At 36.6% G+C, this 24,170-nt stretch overlaps 1 protein-coding gene and 2 long non-coding RNA genes across 3 annotated transcripts; 2 read left to right on the top strand and 1 right to left on the bottom strand.

Annotated features, from left to right (window-relative positions):
• Positions 1-750: 750 nt before the first annotated feature.
• LOC145213765 (serine/threonine-protein kinase ULK3-like) lies at positions 751-24,170 on the bottom strand. Its single transcript, XM_080082154.1, has 15 exons — positions 24,021-24,170; positions 22,175-22,318; positions 21,603-21,723; positions 20,438-20,542; positions 19,762-19,868; positions 19,212-19,328; positions 18,582-18,737; positions 18,133-18,238; positions 17,647-17,687; positions 16,903-16,993; positions 16,744-16,811; positions 16,487-16,562; positions 15,588-15,676; positions 15,117-15,207; positions 751-1,850 (listed from the first exon to the last, which is right to left on the bottom strand). Exons 1-15 carry the CDS (start codon positions 24,168-24,170, stop codon positions 1,834-1,836), a joined length of 1,479 nt encoding a protein of 492 aa, XP_079938280.1. The 3' UTR covers positions 751-1,833.
• Positions 1,949-3,379, top strand: LOC145213772 (uncharacterized). Its single transcript, XR_013856885.1, has 2 exons — positions 1,949-2,108; positions 2,781-3,379. It is a non-coding gene; the product is annotated as an uncharacterized LOC145213772 (long non-coding RNA).
• On the top strand, positions 18,701-22,917 carry LOC145213773 (uncharacterized). The gene is made up of 2 exons (XR_013856886.1): positions 18,701-18,765; positions 18,886-22,917. It is a non-coding gene; the product is annotated as an uncharacterized LOC145213773 (long non-coding RNA).

Raw genomic sequence — 24,170 nt, forward strand, 5'->3', positions numbered from 1 at the left:
TGGTAAGTGGCACTAAGAATGTTTGCCTCCATGGACCCCCTAAAACTATCTCACGGACTCCTTGGGAGTCCACGAACCCGAGGTTGGGAACCACTGCCCCAGTGTACACCATCTTTTCTCAACCCTGAGTCCGAGAACCCAAATAAATCTCAAGAAATTCGTTTGGTCTGTATTTGACCCCAGGAATTCCCAATTCCAAAAAGAACACTCCGCACTTTTTTACGTAAATTCTAAAATGTTGCATTTCGTATAATACAGTTAACTGCATGTTTAACATACTTTTGTCCGGTTTTGTTCTGGTATTTTTTTATCATTTCATATTTGCATTAAGCAATACGCAGACTGATACAAGTGTGCTGCAAGTCACAGCTGTGATACGCACTGAATTCAAACGTGCAATTTGCCGCTATTAAACAGCATAAATGTGCTTAGTAAGCTATAGATGGAAATAGTTTTTGTAAACGTGCCTTTGTGGTTCGTTAGTTTTTGCCCCTAAAGCGTTTATTTTGCTTTTCAGCAATATAAGATTGAAAAATTCGATCTCTTTTATGACGCAAGAAGCGCAGTGACAAGGTGATTGATCACTGTCAGTGTGACGTAAGAATAGATGTATAATTCATTCCCACTCTTTAAATTGTGACAACATAATGAAGTGACGTGTAATTTAATCTCATAATGTGTCCCAGTATTTCTACCTTTCTCAATGTTTTCGTGTTTACAAAGTTTGAGGCTTAAAAATGAAGCGAACTGTAAACAGAAATAAAATGTAATCACGGAAAAATGTCGATACCTTCTCAAAAACATAATTTCTGCAAAAATAAAGACATATATCGGCAAAATCTTTACGTCAAGCGGTTCGTTTAAATCCAAATATAAACGAAATGTTTAAATACTGGGCAGCAATCCAAAGATGCGAAAAAAGAGCAATAAAACAAACAAAAAAGTAAGTTTCAAAACTTCATGCACCTTTCACAAACACATACGTCATACCGTAACGTAAACAAAGTGCTATATGACGTCAACTTGTCGATTAATGACTGGCGTTTGTTTTCACGGTTCGTTGACTCGAAACAAGCATGACTCCACACTTTACACACATTGTGACGTCACACAACGACGCGGGCGGCAAAGCGTGACGGATAACAAGGCAAAATCCGTTAAGCTGTGACGTCAACATACCGGTTTGTGACGTTCCATTCACGTGATTCGTAAGTGAGTCACGTGATTATACTGCAAAGGCGATAAACGTCACAGAGAAAGTATTTTAATTGCACAAGGTTTGATCTTGCATTGGACAAACTTCTCTAATGAGCCTTGATCCAACCAAAAAGCATTACAACCATACTATACCGGTACATTACATTGATGGACACACAGTTACATTAAAAATGAAGTGGAATCTGCTCAAGTTGTAAAAATAGAAACCAGGTAAAGTAGGTTTGCAAATCTCCCTTTAAATGACTTTAACAATATTAAGACCAGCGGATTTTTGTGAAAAACATTTGTTAACCAGAAATAGATCGAAACGTTGCTACTCAAAACGCATTTGTCAGAAAAGTTTGTGGAAAACACGCAAGAGATTTGACAAAAACAACAATGCATTAACGCGCTATTTTAACTTGGTCAGTGTTGTGTGAAACTCGGAAAGTGCTTGTCTGTATACACCAGTGCTTTACAAGCAAAAAATGTGAAAATTAAAACTCTTGCTGCAGTGAAAATAACACTTCAGTGTAAAAGCAACAACAACAATAAACGCGGCACCTTGAGACGTGGGTGGGCGTATCGGGGGTGTGGTCGGATCATTAGGTGAAGGCGGCGCTCGTCCATTTCAAGCTACTGTAACGTGCATCCTGCAAAATAGACAAGTGAAGTTAATTGCATTCGGAGGCTACTGTCAATAACACACCCAGTTGCAAAGATTCGCCAACAAACAATAGCAATTGGTGGGAATGTTTTGGTGAAAAACATTTAATTACTGCCACTAGTGGCAACCTTCACACAGCTGATACAGAGGTCGCACAGTGACAGTTCCAGGGCAGAGGTTTGCGACCTGGGAAGGAGTCAAGTCTTCGTGTGCGGCTTCGTAACACCGCGAGCCGCTAAAACCGGTAAGAGTGAGGTTATTTACTTTTTTCACTGATGACTACAGCAACAGTTTTTGAAACTTTAGTAATACAACGTATTCACTACATACGAGCTCTCTGCCAATTTTGTTTTTAGTTAGGTAATCTACCGGTACTGAAATAGTTTCGATTGGAAATGCATATCAGAAACGAATCTAACGGTCATCAAATATCCATACAACAACGTTACCACTTTGGTTTCTGTTTTATGTTTTGGAGATGGAAAAAGTGAGTTTTGCCACAACAACAACAAGAACAACCCAAGTTATACTCACTGCGCGCCACACTCGCTTTCTTGTAAGGCCCAGTCACAAAACGCCTTATAATACGGTGAAGCTGCAGCGCATTTATCCATTATCAACCAATGGTGTCCTTCACTATATTGCGCTGCGCTGGTATTTTAGAGTTCATTTCGCTGCGTGAAAGTAAAACATAACAACACAATTTATCGACGTAGTGTCATTAGAATGCCTGGATAAATACTTGGATCGTACAAATAACCTCTGTGAGTTCTGTAATAAACATTATTACTCTACATTACATGTCACAACCAACGGGTGTTACATCACGTTGCAAAATTACAATGATATCATTGTAACCCAAGATACAAAAGAAACAAAATTGACAACACAATCCAGCAACCAAATTCCTGTGTAGAGCTTTTCGCGAAGGAATCGTTTAAGTCTGGGATGGCCGATTGAGAAACAAATCTAGTGATCATCTGCATCTCGATCAAAGCGATTTGCCGCCGGTAAAGATTGAAGCCGAATACCCGGGCTGATCCACGAGACGGGGGGTCGCCGCTGTTGCCACGACAACTGATGACATAATGTGACCGCGTTTCAAATCAAGCGCCGCCCTGCGAAGAAGTTACGGAATCGCGACCACAGAATTCATCAAATTTGAGCTGATGTCATTTAAGCGTTTGTGTTGAAAATTCTACTTTTAAGCGGTTACCAGAAGGCTCTGTTTTCAAATGGAAATCCTCATAAGAATAAAAATAAATATTTCCTTAAAAATAACTAAAGTCTTTGTTCGAATATAAATTAATCTTCATGTAGCTTACAATGAAATAAAATTCTTATTCGAATAGAATAAAGAAACATGCAAGCTACGCATCAAATCTAGATACAAAATTCAAGTTCTCACGAAGTGTTGTTTATCTATTTGCGATACATCAGATAGCTTGCTGTATCTTCATCTGCAAAAGTTATGTTATGCAACAAAAGCGAAGGTTAAGCGCGTTTCTCATTTGATGTCTTTTGTTATTGGTAGTAAGTGTGGATTTATTGGTGCGGTGTCATTGCAATGCTTCGTTACAGAATGATGAATTCGGCAAAAATCCTTTCTTTGCTTACATTGCCATGCCACACATAACCAGTACAGTTACATAAGTTTCAGCAATGATTTGTGTAGGTATCACATTATAATTGATGGTGCACCTCTATTGACCAAAATCCTGTCAACACACCAACTAAAGCCTCACATAAACAAGTAATTGATCAATTTCGTGGATCGTTGTGAATACCAGGTGGTCGTAACCGATTGTTTTGCTCGGAAAAGTAGCAGAAAAGATCTGTGTAATTACAAGGGATTTACCGGGAAATTACTGGGTTGTCCCGAAATATGTCAAAACTCCCTCAGATTATCCATTTTTACTCGAGTCAGCTTGTACACAAGAGAAAGTTCAAAATGCAAGGTACTAGAATTTACATCAGACGGCACTGATCAGCTACGTGCAGCAAATCCCGCGAAATTGAAAATACCAGACTTATTTGCTGCAATTTGCACATCTGTTATAACTTACATTTGGGTTTTAAGGTACCACCAAAAATTTAAATTACATAATTGGGCAAAACAACACCGAATATTGGTGATTTAACTACTCATAATTTAACAGTGTTAAACGAAACCTTTTTGAAAGACAAATGTACAAATCAAACGTTGTGAAGAAAGAATCAGATGACCTTGTAATGTGACAAGGTCACCACATGTTTATTTTTCCGAAACGAAAGTAAGTAACACAACGAAGCGGTAACCTTGATGGTGCGTCAAGGTCAATCAGGGTCAACCACGTGCTGTTGACTTTCCCTCCAGAACTCATAACGCACAATCAGTAGTAGAAATGACCACACATGTTGCTGGTTGATGTAAGGCCGACTTATCCCCGCTAATCTTCACGTGTTCCACCCGTTTTCACTCGAAAACCCGGATAAATCACAAGCGGCTTATGACGGAGACAGAACGGGATTTAAAGCAAAATCTTGTCGCTTTTGAAATTTTTTATTGTTGGATTTCAGAAATATTTTAAATACAAGGTATTTGTGAAATGTTTGGATGTTTTAGAACAAGGTTACATGGCTTGATCGCAACTCCAATGGACAGAATGCCACATCAGGTTTCAATTCAGTGTATTCTTATTTTTAATCAGTCGAGACGTCTTCCTACAACGTTAAAATACTTTCGTAGCAATGTTCCTGGTAAAATTGTAGCTCAATCACCAAAAGCCAGTTTAACCACCATTTGATGAAGCTGTCTATTTCAAAATATAAACGTTTATCATTCCAAAACGTCTTGTTAATTTTGAAACACTTTTGAAGCACAGAAAATTTGAAAGTTAGAAAATACATGTAGACAAAAAATTATATCTAGCATGTTTTCGTTGTTTTTTGTGTGTTTTGATGCCTTTGTGGCTTTACTAAACCTTCTGATATCCTGATGAAGGCGTCTTGTATGGGACGTGGATATGTCGGTTATTTATAATAAAAACTGCTGGAAGAGCAATACTCGTTTGTATGTTTGTACATAGTTGCAGATTTTAAAATATACGTTTATCCTCCAAAACGTTTTGTTCATTTAACACACTTTTAAGGCACAGGAAATTTGAAAGCTTCTAAATATACAAAATATACGTCAAATTATATTAAGGTTACGTCATTGTATAACACTTGTGTTGAGGTTTTATCGCCACTTGCTCGTCTTTGTATGTGAAGTTTCATCCACTTAATGATGCACTCTTGCTCACTCAATCGATGACACGTGTGTGAGTGGGCTGTGGTTGATTCTGATTGTCATGTGATGTAGAACGAAGACCAAGGTCGGTTACTGTGTCAGTGCAAAGTATCACGTATACACAATCATGTTGAAAACCAGACTTTGCTATCCGTCTTATTATACATATCTTTGTGATTAATCTTTATGTTACAAACACTTCTTCCTTTCATTTCTTGTTGTGTTGTTTACTGGTAGGCTATGGGTTGTTGGCATTTTATTACCAGAATTGAAACTGAAAACTATATAATACTTCCTGACCCTGCCCTCTGCATCAGTTCCGAAGAGAATCTAAATTCTTAATTGTTTCTCGAGACGTAACGAAAGTTTGTAGGTTGTTTGTGTGTTGTCTGATTACTAAGTCCTATAGTCAATCTGACAATGTGTTGACCTGTTCGTTGAATCTTCAAGATTTTCATTTTTGTCTATTTGATTCGGAATGCCCACAATGTGGAGCAGATAAACAAGATACAGATCATCTTGTCCTGACATGCCCTTCAGCCAAAGGTGGATATCGGACAGTAGCCTATATGAATGCGATACAGCATTTAGTGACTGGCTTCAACAAATATCTGATCAAATTTAACTTTTGAGACATGCAGATCATACAACCATAACTTACAATACATATTATTAATTCCGTTTGTTCTTCTTTGTTTACAAACTATGTGTTTTGGGCCAATACAGGAAGATTATCCAACAGTCAGAAGTGCTGTTTTCAAACCCACTGCTTTGTTGATTCATTATCAGAAGTTTTGATCTGTAAGTTAAACAATTAGAAAACAATAAAACAATAAACAATAAACTTCTTGCTCTCACCACTTCACACGAGACAGAAAAGTACCCATGCGTATAGCATGCCATGCGTATAGCATGAAAACTGTTGGAAATTTTCCATTGTTTTCTTGATTAGTTTCAAGCACCATTGCACGAAAAAACCAAAAAAAAACGCCGATAATTGAAAGACTAAATAAAAGTTTTTGGGTTGGTACGACAACAAAAATAAGTTTGCAACGGGAAAGCCATCATTGCGAAAATGTCGTGATGTGCAAATCGTCAAAAGGAAGAACTTTTATGTTATTGTGGAAAATAGTTGGTAACCAACAAATGTAGCATTTGTTTCCTGCTTTTTATGTGTCTGGCAATGCACACAAGCACCCTGAGTTCACTGAGGAGTGAGGACCACTGTGAGCAACAGTAGATATACACGCTGTGGCCACACACCAGTTTATGTGCAACATAGATTTTTGTGTAAACTGACAATCTGCGAAGGAATGATTGATGGCAATAACAACCACCTGACGCGTGACTTTGATGTTTAACTTCAAATTCAAATTCTTCGCGCCATTGAGATTGTCATCGTCATGAAGCGTAGCAAACACAAACAGGTTTGGATGAAAATTGAGTGCTTGCGTGTGTCATGAACGACGGGAGCAGCTGTGCAACTTCACTGGCAGAAGAAACAATCATACCGTGTCAAAGCATAGCAATATGGGGGAACTAGATATTGACTTGAAAAGTAGATTGGTAAAGCTGATAGACTTAACTTACAAAAGGTATATATGAGGTGTTTTAAAACAACAAACTTGACAACAACAATAAATTGTGTCAAATGCTCGCAATACAATGCCAAAAATACATGCCTGGCAAAGATTTTAAACATCAAATATGTTATTCAATGTTTAAACAGAGAGTGACTGGGGAAGATATTAGCTGTACGTGTGAATTGAAACAAGAAATGTCTTAAATCCAACCTTTCACAACTTGAACTGAACCAAGACCTCAGAAAAAAAGTGTTTCTAAAGTTGCACTGGCTTCTAAAGATCCTAAACTAAAGGCAAGAACTGGATATTGTTGGAGCGAAACAACCAGAATATTTTTTATCACAGAAATGAAATAAAATTTAAAGTTTTACCAAAAGTGTCGCAAAGCAGAAGTGAGCGCAAATAGTGCAACACGGCATAAAAAACTTCAGAAACGTGATCACATTCCAGAATTAGGGTTTTCCAACAAAATTTTGACCTTTCATTGACATTTACGTCGGAAAATTCGTCGCATGAAAAATGTTACAACATTCGACTTGCACAGCTGCCGACATAGAGACAATAAACAAAATCCGTTCACCTGTGCCGGATAGGTCAAATTCTCAGACCAGGGTTATTTGTCATGTGACTGAAAGAACACGTGTTGTGACATCAGCACTCTAATTACATTGTTTGCGTCATAACACAAGCATCTGTGATTCCGGTGTTCATGAAATTCCCGACAACCAAAATACCGGAACGGTTTTGCCGCCATCAAGCGACAAACAATGGATGGATCGAAACATTCCACAATCAAAGACATTATTTGACAGCGTGCATAGTCAGCAGCTTTTAGTTCTCGATTTCTAATACTTTGCACGTTAAGAAAATGTAAGAAACATAAATGCTCTATTAAGACTGAGCAACTGAATGCAATTTTTCGAACCAATAAAATATACCGATAAATTGTTCGGTATTTTTCACTAAAAAGTATCAGACAAAAAAGGTTTCAAAAATCTTTATGGTTTATCATTACAAAATGGGAACAACAGCGGTGGATAAATTGCTACGACAAAATGTGGTCACTATCCACTATTTGTATGCAGGCTCTCTGGTAGCTTTGTTTTTGTTGGAAGCTCTATTTCAAATCCGTGTCTATAATATTCCTAACCAAACCAGTGAAACTTGCCTGATGGTGATTTTATGACAGGACGCAAAAATCAATGAAGTTACGATACAGGTGAGACTTTCAGCCAACTTAAATCAGTGTGAGTTTCTTGCATTTCAGATTGATAAAGATAACAACTTCGCCCAAATAAACAGAACATATTTGAAATATGACTGATGACAACTGTACAACAGAATATATGAATCTGGAATCGTTTGTATTTAGCAACCGCTGTACAGGATGATTTGTGTACCAGCACAGCCAGTGGTGAGATTTAATTTTTTTCTCAGCCGGTTCTATCACAAAGTCATATTTCAGTCGGTTCTGTTACAAGTCCATTGACAGTAACCAGTAATGTTAACCGGTTCGCTGATCTCATAAAATTTCGTGAATCTCACCACTGAGTACAGCTATCATTACTACGTTGGTATAGTTATTAAGTCAATAAGGCACAATACTGCAAATATTAATCAATTTTTGTAGTAAGCCGTGCGTGCAACGAATTATTGAGAAAATAGTCTAAAATTGAGTTTAAACCGGACGAAATCATTCAAACATTCATAACTGTGTAAACTGAGTTGTGCGGTGTGATAAGCATGAAAAGATCATGCACGATCGCACAGGGAGCATTCCTTACATTATCATCATCGCGTTGACGTTCTATAGTGAACACGTCGCCGAACGCTTCCGCTTACAGGGGGTTTAGGGGGGTCCTAACGGGGTCAAACAGATAGGGGGTCGACTGTCGCGTCGGGCTAGATGGGGCAGTTGGGGTAAAGAGGAAATTTAAACACATGAGACAGGAAATCACTTGGATAAGTTGCGGAATGTGAAATATGAAAACAAAACACCGTTGAAAAACATAAATTAGATGGGCTCGGAGTTTCTATGTCGGGTTCGGGTTCATAAGTTTAATGGTAAAAATAACAGCCCAAATAGAAGTAAAAAGCGACATGCTTTATTGTTCAAACGTTTCGGCAAATGCTCATGCCATCATCACGGGTTCAATTTGAATAAAACTTTGATTAAGGCCTGACTTTACACTCGGAAAAATTTAGTCGTATTTTTACGTTGGCTAATATATCTTTAAGCATGATTCGGGCTTAGTATTGAAAACATTTCGAGTCCGTTCCCCCTTATAAGTCAATTTGGTGCTGTGGGTCAAGTTTGCATAATACAATATCTTATCATGTGTTCAGGTTCTTGACAGAAGTTTTGCTTAAATGTGACTTTACGAGTATGTAATGTGGCATATTTTATTCAGTAAGCTAACATGACCCCCAAAAAATGTGTCGTGATCGGTAATGTTGATCACTGTACTTTTCACAAATGGACAAACCTGTTAAAAATTTTTTTATTAGTGTTTAAAACTGGACTTTAATATTTTAATTTTAATGATATCTTTTTTGGTGAATCATTTGAAAACGAAGTAGATCGTCTTGTCGGTTCGATAGGGAAATATATTACTAAATTCAAGCTCTTTTCAGGACCAGGAAAATATGTCTCGCAAATATTACACAGACGCGGAGGCACTTCAGACCTTCCGCATTCGGGGTGTCAGGGTTCGAAGCAACGACGAATATCCAATGCGAAGGGATGTCACGCAAACTCCAACTCTCTCGCTGCTGGGAAACAGAATATAGCGACTCAATTTTCCACGGCTGATGCGACAGATAGGAAATGAAGGGCATCGTTGTTGTAAGTGGGAGATCCCACACACGTACCGGTGTGCGTTGGACTCGCTTCATCGACGAACAATACGCACTTAATTCCAATTACATGCACTCGCACGCGTTCGTTGTCATGGTGATGCTTGTGAGGCAAAACGTGGGGGGGAAGGGGTGCTCTCGAGGGCGTTCGGGATAAAGTGACTGTCACATAGTTGTGTTGAAAAAAAAAGCTCGTACAATTTGGACCAAGCGCAACGCAACTTGAAGCAAGTATTTCAAGATATAACGGTTTTACCATGAAACGTGGTCATTTGGCAAATCTGTTTTCACTACGTTCTATTGAATGTAAAATGAGTGGCACATAGTTGTGTTGAAGAAAAATGCTGGGAAAAATTGGACCGAAGATTGTAAAACATTTCGCCTAAAGGTTTACCATAAAACAAGTCTGTTTCTAATTATAGATTCTCCTGTTCAACTACGCTACTTGGGTACCAGCATGCTTTTTGCCAATGTTGGATATTAAAGTTGAATCTTTGAAAACAACATTTTTGCAACAATTGAATATATTTGGAGGTTTGATCAGCTGATTGTGAAACAACAAAATCAATTGTGGCCACATTAAAGTTAAAATACTTTTTGGGGCTAGGGTCTTTTTTGAAACATAACGAAACGGCTTAAAACTCACAAAAAAGGACGAAGAGCGCTACTTTTCTGAAACTTTTCGTTTTTACTACCAACAGAATTTAGGACCTGTACCAGTTGGTCTAACCCAGTGTTTCACAACCGTTAAGAACTAGTGCCCCCAAGTGATCGTCAAACCCTCCTCACTAATAATAATGTAAAATTATGTTCTTTACAAAAGAAAAAAAAATGGGTTACCAATGACAACGGCTTACTGAACATAAAATGCCCAATGTAGTTATTTCGATTATTTAAAGGTGTTAAACTTTACATGTGTCTTTTGCTGCTGTTTAACGGTGGGTGTCGCTAGTACCAGACCCCACACTCGTGTTATACCCTGAATAACAACACCTGTCCCCTTTTGTAGCCGTAAGGCCTCGGTTAAGAAACGCTGATCAAACCCTAAGTCACGAGCTAGGTAGGAAAAACATTCATCATTTGTCAGTAATTGCATCCGCAGACTTGTCACTGTAAATTGAGACTAAATATTTGTATCAGGTGTCAATCACGCGGATAAACATGTGACCAAGGCCCTTGACACCGAAAAGCCGGTAAAATAACTCGTCAAGAATCATGTAAGTGATATACACGAAACGCCAATCATTGTAGACCTACGTGCTATACACGCTTAAACACCAACATGGTGTCAAGTGCTATCACTCAATGCCCACCGCAGCACGCAACGCGACCCCGGGATTGAAGTAACCCGACGCGGGCTTCGGGGTGTTGGTTTTCGGCCGGTATTTTGGCGGAATGCTGATGCTCGGATTTGCTATCTTGACATCAGCGACCCCCTGATAGGTAGTTTATCGCATAAAAATACCACCGATGTCGACGTTAACAGCCGTTGACGAACTTTGACTTGATGCGATAAAAAGGTGAAATTTGAAATCGGAAAGACTGGCAAAAAATATGCGACGCATCATGTACGGTTGTTTACCTTGTTTGGAAGTTAATTTTTAATGCGTCCTTTGCTGCTTTGTACACCATAATGACAAAAATAATTGAGTTGTATGTTGTCAACGGAGCTTTTCTTTTTATCGTGTCAAGTAGATTATTGAAATGTTTGAGGCTTTAATAAGCGGCAACAGGATAAACCCAAAAGACTTTAAAAGGTAAACAAACGAAACATTGCAAAACAGATCAAAAATAGACGAATTCTTACATACATTTAAGTCTTAACGAAGCATTTCATTGTATAAAGGTAGCAAGTTATTCAAAAAGTAAACAAACCAGCGATTGTTTGGCGAACTTAATCCCAAAGATTTAAGCACGTTACTGCGAATACTGTATAGCAAAGAATATACTAATCATAGATGAGACCAAAAATAAGTTTAATTTGAACTACTTGATTGAAGTGTTATTACCCTGATGAAGGCGACCTGAATAGGACGTTGAAATGTCGGTTGAAACAATATATTTGCCAGAAGAGAATCATTTAGTTTGTATTTGAACATTACATTTTGTGCTTTTGCCACAAAGTAAAAATCACTGTAAAGTTGAGAACACAAAACAAAAGCGACTCAAAGACAAACTTGAGCACTGTTTTTTTTGCTTTTGCGGCGTACACGAAAAATGCAAACAAGCGAAGGCGTTGGAAAAAAACATGGTACAAATCGCAGCAAGGCACTTAAGTTATTATCGGTGCCCCACAAGGAGTATTAATATCTTAAGCAACCAAAGAAACAAGCTTGCAACGCGATAACGGCGTGGCTTTCACATTCCTCGCGCACAACAAGCAGAAAAAATCAAGTTTAAAGGTTAGGTTGATATTTCGGGCAGTGGCGGGCAGCAAGGCTTATTTATAGCCACCTTAGAGGCTTTGTCGGTGTGTGCGGTTTCTTAATATCAACCCCACCCCTTTAATAATAGTCAATTACAGCAAGGTGTAACTAATAATTTGCAAAATCGGATCTAATTCGGGTTACTTGCAACCGAAACGGCAATGAGGCAAAACTAAGGTCGTGACCTTAAAAGGGCGCCGCCTTGTGACAATGTGGGTGTTGAAAATAGAGACAAACCCAAGTGGGTCAAGGTTGGGAAAATTGGCGTAGTTCAAATTGTCCGTATGGGCTGAAACAGTGTTATGGAAACGGAAAGTGAAATTTCGAACGAGTTGGGTGGTTCGCCTGTCATGTGGGGCACCGGAATTTAGTCTACATGTCAACAATTGTCGTTTGAAGTGAATTGTTTTATAACGTACGAGCTATATCGACCTCCACTTACGCCTCTATCAGAGGTAACTGACAAAAAATTGCTATTTTACAATCGCTGGGTTTCCAGAATTTGTACCTTCCGTGGTAAAGGTAAATTGGTAACACTTTATTGGTAACACCGGTAAATTGGTAACACCTTAACACACCAATCCAGTCATAAATGTGTTACACTAGTTACGCAAAAAAAGTATGAATGCCTGCGCATGTTGGTTGCATGAAACTAGTTCGAAAGTAAGCAAACAATTAAAAAAAAAACAATCTTTGAAAATCTTTTTCTATAGTTTTTTGCGCCAAATCTTTTAGTTTTAAGACTACGTCATTTGCCAGATGATGTCCAGTAAAATATGGTTTGATCTAAAAACAGCCGGAGAGCTGGCAGACAAAGTTGGATAGTAAATACGTTATGTTGCAAAGGTTTCAACAACCGCTGTTGTCAACGTCACAGCTAGGGACGAACTGCATGATAATGTAAAAATACTAATTAGACAGTGAGTTAGCCTGAAAAGTTTAAGCACCACTGGTTTAGTCTGATTGTGTGTGTTATAGAATCTGGCCGTCTGTAGCGTTTGTTTGTGTTCGTGTAACTGTGCCAAACGGGCTGGTCCTGAACAAAAAAATGTCCTATTCGATATTCCTGTCCAAGGGCGTGCCAGAAAAGAGATTAGCCCTACTAAACATGTAATGCAATCGATACAACCGCACACTTTTGAATGGCGCGACCAAATATAGCATGGAATGTATAGGATGCTGCAAAATCATCGGCACTAATCTTGAAATAAGATACTTCTTCTCGTAAAGATACAATCACGACTGGACTAATGTCGCTCTTAAATGCCGCAAAACATTGTTGCAGGGACAAGATTTTAAAAGTAATTTGATGCCAAGATCCACTTAATGCAAGTTAGCGAACTGTGTTGTTAGGGCCAACTGCTTAGTATGTGAAATTCTTGATTCAAATCTGCTTGATACGCCATTTTTTAATTCAGTTTTTTTTGCTGGGCGGGATTTTCTAATAGTTGCATTTTTCGTAAAATCCATTTCCGGCGCATTGCACTTTTATGCACTTTTTCATGCGACAAGAATTTTAATTCAAAAATTACTCCCACAAAATTACAAGCAACAAACAGTGGACTTGAAAATCACATCTAAAGTAGGATTCGAACCTACGACTTACGGACTTAGTCTATATACACTGGTTACATATTCACTTGCAACGAGCTTTAGGAATCGTAATTTTTGAAGACAGAAAACGAACCAAGTCTAAATAAAACAGACAAACCAACAAACAATCAGCAACAATAAGCTGTTAACAATATCGGTCCTGAAGTCGAGCACCACTACCCATCAATACCACACAAAAGTATAACGAATAATTATCTAAATCTAAACAAAACAAATTTATCAAATGCAGAAAGACAATGAGTTGCTTGAAAGCAGCAACACCACAGCAATGCTTCTCTGAGGGTGACATGAAAATCAAAGGGAAACTGTCAGGCCAAACTGAAGCATTTGAAGCTGTACAGAAAGTTTAAAGCGTAGAGGTCTTAACATAACACTTCGTCCATCACATTATGGCGTGCAAAGTTGAACTGGAGACTGACACAGGGAAACCATATGAGAAGCAAAGTTGGCTCGTCCATGCAAGCGTCGGGATTTTAAACAAACAAAGCAATGGGTTTGGCAATGAATTAAAGCTACCACAAGAAAACAAAGCTATTTCCTAAAAGTTATTTGATGGAAAATACAAGTATTATTACTTTTAAATCTCCGTATTGGCACAAGTGTTTGAACCATCGATTACAATGCGATTGTAGGCCGATGGCCGATTTAACATGGGGTGGTTTATGTCAAAAATGTGTTTTTTGCAAAACCGACTCTTTACTGTCGTCTAGCGTTTACAAATTATGCCGAAAAAGGCAATAAATATGTAATATGCTCACTGAAATATGGCTTTCAATAAGCAATTCACTACCGCCATCAAGCGTAGATAAAACTATGCAAGTAATATATGTGCAACCGATGTGCAATCGACGTGCGCAAACAGTTACATCTAATAAAGTGAAATACAACACGAAGAAGTGTGATGACATGCCCGAATCAAACCCGTCTCAATTTATCTGCACACCGAACCCGGTTTACGACGCCTGTACAGCATTTTCTAGATACGTAATGTCCAATAAGAGATGCTCGTCGAGGTCGAGCAATGCCTCTTTACAAGTGTTTGACCTGTATGTTATTAATTCAGTGACTGGTGTATTTTTCTGATTTAGTTTAAGCTGTGAGTTTCCATTGCGTTGAAGCAAAGGCTTCAGTTATTTTGCCCAAGCTAACACAATACACCAACGTGGGGTTAGAACCCACAATCTTGTCAGTAAAAGATGCTAACTATTTAAACCAGTGTTTTCAACCTTTTTTGGGCATAAAACGACAACAAAATTCACTTCAACGAGTATGTGTAACGTTCAACTTGATATGTTCGATCAGCCATACATGTCACTGCTTTTGGCATCAAACACAAAGCTAGCAACTTTATGTGTAAATGTTACGTCTCTACACCTGAAACAAGGTCAGTGCAAGTTAACATTTATGACCTTTATCAAATACCACGAAAACACGACAGTTACATCGGACCAAATGGCTGAAAGACGATCTAGACCAACATATTTAAATTGACAACTACTTACGTTGAGTGTGTTCTTCCACCTCCACACCGCCACCATGTGTTGAAGAAGTTAATGATGTAGAATCTATTCTTTTGACTTGAACTTTAGTAACCTTAACACGGAATTTTGATTGTCAATGAAGTTTTATAACAACAAAGTTTAAGATAAAATGGCAGGTTGTTTTTTCTTTGTTGTCACCTTTATTCTTGGGATATTAATTTTCAATCCCCTTTTAGATTTGTAAGCAGTTTGGACTTTGGGTTTTATCATTTTAAAATCGAAGAAATATTTTTTATTTCTTTTTGTATTATTTTTATAAAAAAATAGAAAGTTTGTTAAACGATGAAACAGGTAGCATTGTTGAGAAATATTTTGAATTCAACACAACATGACTATACAATGAGCAACGTTCTGGTTGAAAAAATACAAGACAAAAATTGATTGCCATGGGATTTCTAGTTTCTTAAACATCTACATTGATTGAAAACTTACGCTTATATAATGTCTGATGGCTTCAGCTCGTCCCAGATGAAGTTGAATTTGTTCATGAAGAAGTTCTTTGCGTTTGGAAGCAACTTCAGCTATTTAACAATGTGTAAGTTACATTAACATTTTGTCAAGATAACTTTAACAATGTTTTTGGTTTCTTCCATCCACATTTGGCAAGCAACGCCTAAATTCATTACACTCACAATAAGTCAGCTGCCAAAGTGTCACATGGTTTTGGAAATTATTTGTTTTTTGATTTTTAGAAAGTTGGTGACAATATATTTTATCCAATCAGGCTTAACTGGGTTATAGTTTTGACACTTGAGTTTCTTGTTTAAAGAAACAGAAATGGTTGGGATGGGATTAGAATCCACAACAGTGGGAGCACAAGGCCGTTGCGCTTACCACTTGGCTTTTTGGGGTTTGCTGCTGAGTTAAAAGACATAACTGGCATTTAAGCAACATGTTATTCGTTTCCATTTAACTTTGTCTGTGATGAAATTAAAAATAAGGTCAGTCACAAATTGTGTTTTGCTCATGCAGACAACCAGGTTTATCCCATTGGTTAGATTCTACAGAAATCATACAACGTAACTGAAGAACTGATCAACCCCAAAACAGTCACAATACTATTGCTGTGATTACTTGTGTCAAGCAAGCACAGGCTTTTGGTAACACTTAAATTGAACTTTATTTTCAAAGATGGACCTTACTTGAGTTATGTTATTAAGGCAGTGTTTTACTTCAAAGTGCTGCTACACAAGAACAAAAAATAAACGAGAGCATACCATTAGTAGTAATATGAAAAACGGAAGTCATTTTCGCTCCCAGGGTGCACTACTTAAGAACTAGTGAATTACAGTAATGTTTTTTTCCCCTTAAATCAGAACCAATCTTCTCACCTTCAAGGAGAGGAATAAGTTCACCCAAAGCTTTGGTGTAAAGATCCAAAGCGTCTTCAAATTTTTCCTCCAGCTCCTGGAAACAACATAAGTTGTCAGTTGTCACATAAAAGTCAACAGTTTTTCTTTAAGGTTGTGTGCTTGGCAAAAACAAAGAGTGCAACTAAACCAACTTAAGATTTCTAGCTTAATGTTTGTTTTTTACAAAACCTTTATGGTTTTCGATCATTCAATTGATCAAAATATCTCAATATTACCTTGCTCCTTCCAGCAAACAAAAGTTGGAGACCATTTATTAAATCTGGATTGTCTCTTGATAATTCAACTGCAAAAAATAAAAAGTTGGAATTGGTCTGTTGAGCTAAGAAATTAAGAAAAGAAATAATAAAGCATGAACGACCAGATAAAATACTTACAAAGTTTTTCTCTTGCTGATTCTTCTGTTACTGGTTTTTGAGGTTTGCTTCTTTGCTTCAAATCTTCAGCCCTCGCACAATATTCCTTAACCTGCAAACAATGCCAAAATCAGGGAATTTTAAGTTGCAACATACTTGCTTTTTAGATGTTGTAAAACTTCGATAACCTGGTTTTCTCAAACCTCATTATGCTTTAGGAACATTGAAATAACAAAATTTTTGTTTAATATTGTTATTTGTTTGCACTTTTGGAGGGTAAAACCATGAAAAAAAAATGAAAATAAATTGGTAACTTAATTGTAATAGATGTTACCAGGTTTTTTTTTAAGGTTTGGTTTGGGTGACCGCTAAGTAGTTTTAAGAGACCGCAAGTGTTTCATTTAACTACCAAAAACTGTAGTTGTAGTTGCAAGTCCAAATTTTGGGAAACCGCTGGAGAAATTTGGGGGACCGTTTCGGTCCCCCAAAACACTTTACAAAAACACTGGATGTTACTGTGTTTTGTAAAATGTAAGATTAAGCCATGTCACATCAGTTGATTACACTATTTTAAATTACAGTAACAGAGTGAACAAACCACACTTTGCTGGAAGAAAGAAGCTCTCCAAGGAAAGCACTAAACTTACTAACATAAAGTAAAATGAAAACAGAATGCTTTCAAGCATATTGTGTTTAGGTGAAAGTTATAAAAAAATTGCCAAGGTTCAAAAGTTTGAACACAGACTAAAAATATTTTACTATTACCTTTATTCTTAACGAATCCTTTTTGTGTTTGTTTGGTTCATCTGAACAATAAACAAGTTGCTTTGTTAGTAAAAAGCACTTTGTAGTGGGACCCGCTTATCATCAAAGCAGCATGTTAAAACCAGCTTATGATGATTAGTGTTAACTACAAACATGTAATGTTTGTTGTATATAAATATTGATCTTTTAATTGGGGTCCATTTGTTCAACAAAAACATGTTTAAGATTCTATTTGAATAAGATTTTGCAGAGACAACCAATACCTTTACAGCCTTTATTACTTCCAACACAGAAATTTCACAATTTACACTGTTTTGAACAATCCTAGTATAATATTTATGCTATGATTGTTCCGTAGTGAAACAGCATCGAAATATAACTTACATTGTACACTATTTACAGACACAGACAACCTCACTATAGATTTAACTTTGCAAAAATTGTCTTTTACTGTTACGTCGTGAAACACATCAGATTATAACTCACAGTATATCGCAGGAACAAGATATTCCACAGCTTGGGAATAAAGTTTTATGGCTTTTTTGACATTTCCGTTCTGATCTTCATTCACAGCTTGTACCAAAATGTTGGTCTGTAAAAGTAAATGTGATGAAACAACAACACTTGCTAGCACCAAGCAGGGATGATAAAAATATAAACATTCCAGTTTAAAGTCAAGTTGTGTGTTTTAAGCACTCTTTTTGACAAAATGCTGGAACAAACTGGTGTTAGACAAAAAACAGTTTTGAAAATTTTTGCTTAAAACACTAAAAAGTTGGCCTGTTTTAACATGTACAACTAAATATCCATGGGGCGCAGGAATTACAAAATATTTTCTTTAAAGTTGGGCTACTTTACACAACGTTTTGGGACCACTAAAATTACCTTTTCATGTTTTTTGAAAAAAAAATGCTTTGAAGACAAACAGAACTTACAGCTTTAGGAAGACATTCAGCCGAGGGCCGATGTTCCAGGTCAACGAACGGATGTAGAAAAAACTCTTCGAACGATATTCGCTGTTGGGGATTTCGCTGCAATAATCTCATCAGAAGATTTTGACAATCACCAGATACAGTGGGGGTGGATGGAATCTAAATGAAACACAAAATACATAACCTGGTACAACTGATTTTACAGTTTCACAATCAGACTTAAATAAAAATGATATGATGTAGAATGAAATGTGAACAAAACTTTGTTTCCTCTGATTAACAGTAATTTTTTTCTGTCAAAATATAGGCTACAGTTAGACCAGTGGTTCCCAACTGGGAAGGAATTCCTAACAAAGGATGAATTTTAGAACTTGAAGGAAAGTATTCATTTTAATTTGTAGATGCAGTTTGTAAATATACACTTAAGCTCTGGGAATATAACCTGCAAAGTTGATAAAAGACCTGATTTTAAATGACCTTTGTATAGTTTAGCATCTACTGAGTAGTCTATTGAGGATGAATGAAAATGTTTTGAATGGTCAAGTGAGAAATGTATTAAAATGTTGGGAACCACTAAGTTAGGTATTTAGTATGCAATTAACTAAAATTGACTGCTTGTGTCAAACTTCTCACCTCTATTGGTTGGTCACTTTGAATTTTCTTCTCAAGTTCTTCGAATGATTTTGAGGCAAAAGGAGCTCGCCCGAACAAGGCCTCATACAGGATAACACCGACAGACCACAAGTCAACCTGTCAAGTATTTCACATTAACAATATATTGATAACTCCAGCCATAGACAGTTTTGCCAGGGTGGTAGTATTCTTGTCAAATGGTTTTGTATTTAAGATGAGGACTCATTTCATGAGCAAGTTTTTCTAGGTTTGTCAACGATACTTTACCAATTTCCATGCGCTTTTAGGCAGCTTTTGGACTTAATTTGTATTTACTTCTGCACAGCAGTTTTGGGGCTGATTTTGTCAAGGATTAGGGCCGGTTTTTAAACCTGGCAACACTAGACATGATATTGAGTTAAGGGACAGCTACATGCATTTACTTGCTGTTTTGATCTTATATTAATTTAATTTTCAACACAAACACCTAAATAAGTTTTTTGCACTTTTATCAATTAATTGTCAAGTTGTTAAAAAATTATTTTTTTAACTTGTTTTGATATTTCATTACCTTTGCATCATACTGGTGTTGTAGTATCATCTCTGGAGCCATATACAATGGTGAACCGCGTATAGAGTAATCTCTGGATGCTTCAACATATTGGGCAAATCCAAAATCTGTAACAATACATAGATGTTTGCCTCACATGTGTTGTTAAGAAAGATGCATAACCAATTTCTAGTAATTTCTCATTTTACTTGTTTTTTTTTGTGTTTTTGTTAAACTCAAACACTGTTTATCTAACTAAATATAAAAATGAAACCTTGTCTTATTTATCTACATTACTTGCATAAACTAAAAAACTATTCTGCCAAAAAAACAACATAGTTGTTGGGCAGTAAAAACATTGTTGTATGTTTGAAGAAATCATTGACCTTAGCTTTACAACCAGAGTGAAGCTAGATAGCAATCGCTATTGCGCTAAAACTAAAAAAGATACGGTACTGAAATTTTGACACAATATTCTACGCTTTTAAAGCGTTTCAGCGCACAAACTTTCGAAAAAAAAATATTTTTCAGTTATTAATATGCGTATGTTGAAATTAATATTCGTCGATATGAACATCATAACACCAGAGGTACTCCATAAAATGTCTTGCAGAGTCTTCTCCTAAACACATGCTTCAAAATAAGCCTGTATGTTTTAAGAAATCATTGGCCTTAGCTTTACAAACCAACAACTAACCAGCAATTTTCAACACAGGATGTTCATACGATGTCAATAAGATATTTTGTGGTTTGAGATCCATGTGAGAAATATTGTGGGAATGGAGCAATTGAAGAGCAGAAGCTGTAACAATCAACAATGTGAAAATATATATGGGAGCTAAAAACAAGTTGTAGGGGTAATTTTCTCACAAAAATATTCACAACTTGTTACTTTACAAATCAATTACAAATTTAGAGTTATTTTGTTTCTAGTCTTGCATTGAACAAAATCTACTATTGTCATCAATAACATCTATTGTGCAAACTAGCTTCCATAACTCAAATTTATGATTGTACCTATCTACTTCTCACTGCTACTCTCTTAGTAATTTTGTAGGTAAATGTAGTAGAAGAAACTTAATTTTCTAATTTTTGCTCAACAACAGTAAAAGCAAGTTTGTCGACCTCTTTTGGGCATTTAACTATATTATATATATGATTAACTGCATCATGTTTTTACATATGCCATGATTGGGGGTTCCCATCTTCGTGCATTTAACCCAGTGGTCTTCAACCTTTTTTAAAGGCGACCCCAATTTAAGAGAAAACTAAATCAGCATTTACATGCGACCCCATTTTTTTCCGATGGGGAGAAAAATGTTTCAAGTAATGCCGAAACTGAAACTATTTTCATCAAATGTTAGCATTGAGTGTGCATTATTACGCTTAAAAGTTAGAACCCAACAGTTTTATTTAATTTGGCCAATCTTATTAGCGTTGAAGCTCAACAGTTTGCAGCAATCAGTAAATTTATGCATTTATACCTGTACCCGCTGTATTATTTTGGACACAATATATCATTCATGGGGCTCTATGGCGTAACAATGGATTGGACAACTTATGTTTAAAGTAGATGTTGGTCCTAACTATTCGTTTTTTTATTATTGCATCACAGTAATTAGATTGTGACACGAGCTACCAAGCTGTACTGCAAAACACGAGCGAAGGTGGCAAACTAAAACGTATCATTTTTTGGTCATAATTTTAAATGCCAATAAGTTGAATTTATGGCGACCCCACAAAAAGTTTAGGCGACCCTACTTGGGGTTGCGACCCACAGGTTGAAGACCACTGATTTAACCTTTATGCGGCCATCTGGATTTTTCTGTAGCTATAAATAAAACAGCTGCTACATAACTTACCAAGTTGTTGTAAGAATCTCTTAACAACGTATTCAGGCAGAAGTCGTCTCGCTTGAATAAACATCGACAGATCTCCTCCTCCACAATACTCCATGATCAGATAAATGTATGAATCATCCCACTGTGTGAAATCAGTGTTAAAAACAAATGTGAAAAAGTTCCCAATAAACATTGCATAATTACAAACAAGTGTTAACAAAACGTTTCAAGTGGTATTCTATGCGTTTTCGTCCGACACAAACCATCATCCTTAGTTGCATTTTTTGTTTGTTTGTTTCATTTTTATCCTTGGCGGACAAGCAAGTTTAAATGTGAAATGCTAATAATTACTTCACCATTCACCTGCTTGTTTTTGTCGCAAAACTGTTAAATCATATTTGGCTTTTGACTTCAATTAATTTCAACCCATTGGACTATAATGGGTTGGAACAATGTCAGGTAAAAAAGTGGCCCAAACAGGATTAGAATCCACAACCTTGTGAACATAAGGTGGTTGTGCTGACCACTTGGCCATCTTGGTGCCATCACCACACACAGCAGGCAATGTTTATTAATAGGCATCCAAACCTTACCTGAAAGTCAACCAGTTGGACAATGTGCTCATGTTTGATCTGTTTCAGTATCTCGATTTCCACCAAAAGGTTTTCAGTTGATGTTCGGTTCAAACTTGATTTTCTGATGCATTTTATGGCCAGGACATCTCGGTGCTCACTAGACTGCGGAATTGGTTGCATGTTAGTTACAAAATTGTAAATCAGAGTTTATTTACCAGTTAAATCCTGCTGAAACTTAAACTACATTTTACAAAAGTGCTTCAGTCACTAGGATTTGGTGTCAGGAACACTTTCGTATAAACATCACATCCAATTTGCCTAGCTATTTCATGCCACTATCTTAGTTTATAAGCTACAGTGCAGCTAGTGACAAGATATAAAGCGTCTACCCCGGCAAATTGAAAATGCTATATAACTTGTCCCTTGTCCGGACTACCTGTATTACATTTTTGAGTAATTTTTCAAATTGCCTTGCAAACAAACTGTCCAAAATGAGTAAAAAAGTAGAAACCGGTTAGGAGTAAAGATGCTTGAAGCCTTGGTTTGCATTAGATCAAACTTATATGAAGATGGGATTTGCTGCAATAGCTTTACTGCAACTGACACCATGTTTAAATTGTTTAATAATGACACGTATGCACAAAATGTAACTGAGTTTAACAATCTGCTGACTGATTTTGACAATTGATACTTGTATTATTTTTTTCGTATAGTCTTGGTGTCGCGCATGTCAGGTTTTCTGAATAAATGTTTACTCGAGCCTCGTTTTTCAAAAATAATAATACACATTGTCCGCCACTTGAGGGCGCTAAACAAGCGGTTTTAGAAATTTAGCATAAAATGAAAGTTTGGGCGAATTTTAAGCGTTCTGGCCTACGATCTGGTCGATTTGTAAAATTTTAACCTGGCAACCCTGGCATTGGCCAGTGTAGTCGCCATCTGCACTGATGAGGCCTTATAGATAGGTTGAAAGAGTGTGCACTGTCTGCTGCTGATCATTAATTGTCTTGATGCTTATGTAACATTTGAACAGTTTTTACAATGCCTTTATAATAATATATATTATAATGTGGCTCTTAATGCCATAACTAGGGCTGTTATCAAACAAACGTTTCGAATTTTTCAAATAATCAAATATTTTTAAAATCCAACGATGTAAGGCCCAGAACCATTAAAGAATAACGATATTGCAAACTTATTAAACAAAAATGGCAATTTGGTTATGCTCCTTGTCATTAAGTTTATGCTAAACCTTTTTTTAAAAAGAAAAAAAATGGTACATACATGCTTCAGCTATTCTCCATAATTTGGCACAGCCATGTATTCTCCACAGGTATTTTTTTCTCATCATTTTAACAGTTTTTTTGTAGACACTTGGTTAATTAAACTTTGGTCTTTACCATTTTAATCACTTTCTTGAATAACCTTAAATGTTACTAGGTGCAATTAATACCAAAATATAAGCTCAAATATAAATTATCATGCTTTAGTCCAAATTATTTTGGGAAAAGGGTTGTATAATGCTGGAAACACAGGTTGCAGTGCTTTTGTTTACACTCTATGTCATATAAATGTCACCAATGTGTTCAAATCAATTAATTTTGCACCTAAATTGAGGTTTACTGCACAGGAAAAAATTATTTGATTATTTGAAATTGAGTAAAAAAATATTTGATAAATTTTTAAATAATTACAAATTTCAAATAATAAAATAATTATTTGTTTGATAACAGCCGTAGCCATGACCACAAAATAAAAAGCTGAACTAAATGCAAGGTTTCGACCCTGGAAAATGACATTGCATAGATGCCTTTGCTTTAAAAAACAACAACAAAGGCTGTGCAGCAAAAATATTTTATTATACCTTCTTATAAGCCTTGTAGACAGTTGCATAGGTTCCACTGCCAAGCTTTTCAGTGAAGATAAAGTCTTTTAACTTCGGAGGTACAAAGTTAGGGACTGATTTGATGCTTGCACGGGAACTGGATGCCATGACACTTGCTACTGGTTGCAT

The sequence above is a fragment of the Phallusia mammillata genome, chromosome 2 (genome assembly GCF_965637545.1).
Source record: "Phallusia mammillata chromosome 2, kaPhaMamm4.hap1.1, whole genome shotgun sequence".
NCBI classification, from domain to species: Eukaryota; Metazoa; Chordata; class Ascidiacea; order Phlebobranchia; family Ascidiidae; genus Phallusia; species Phallusia mammillata.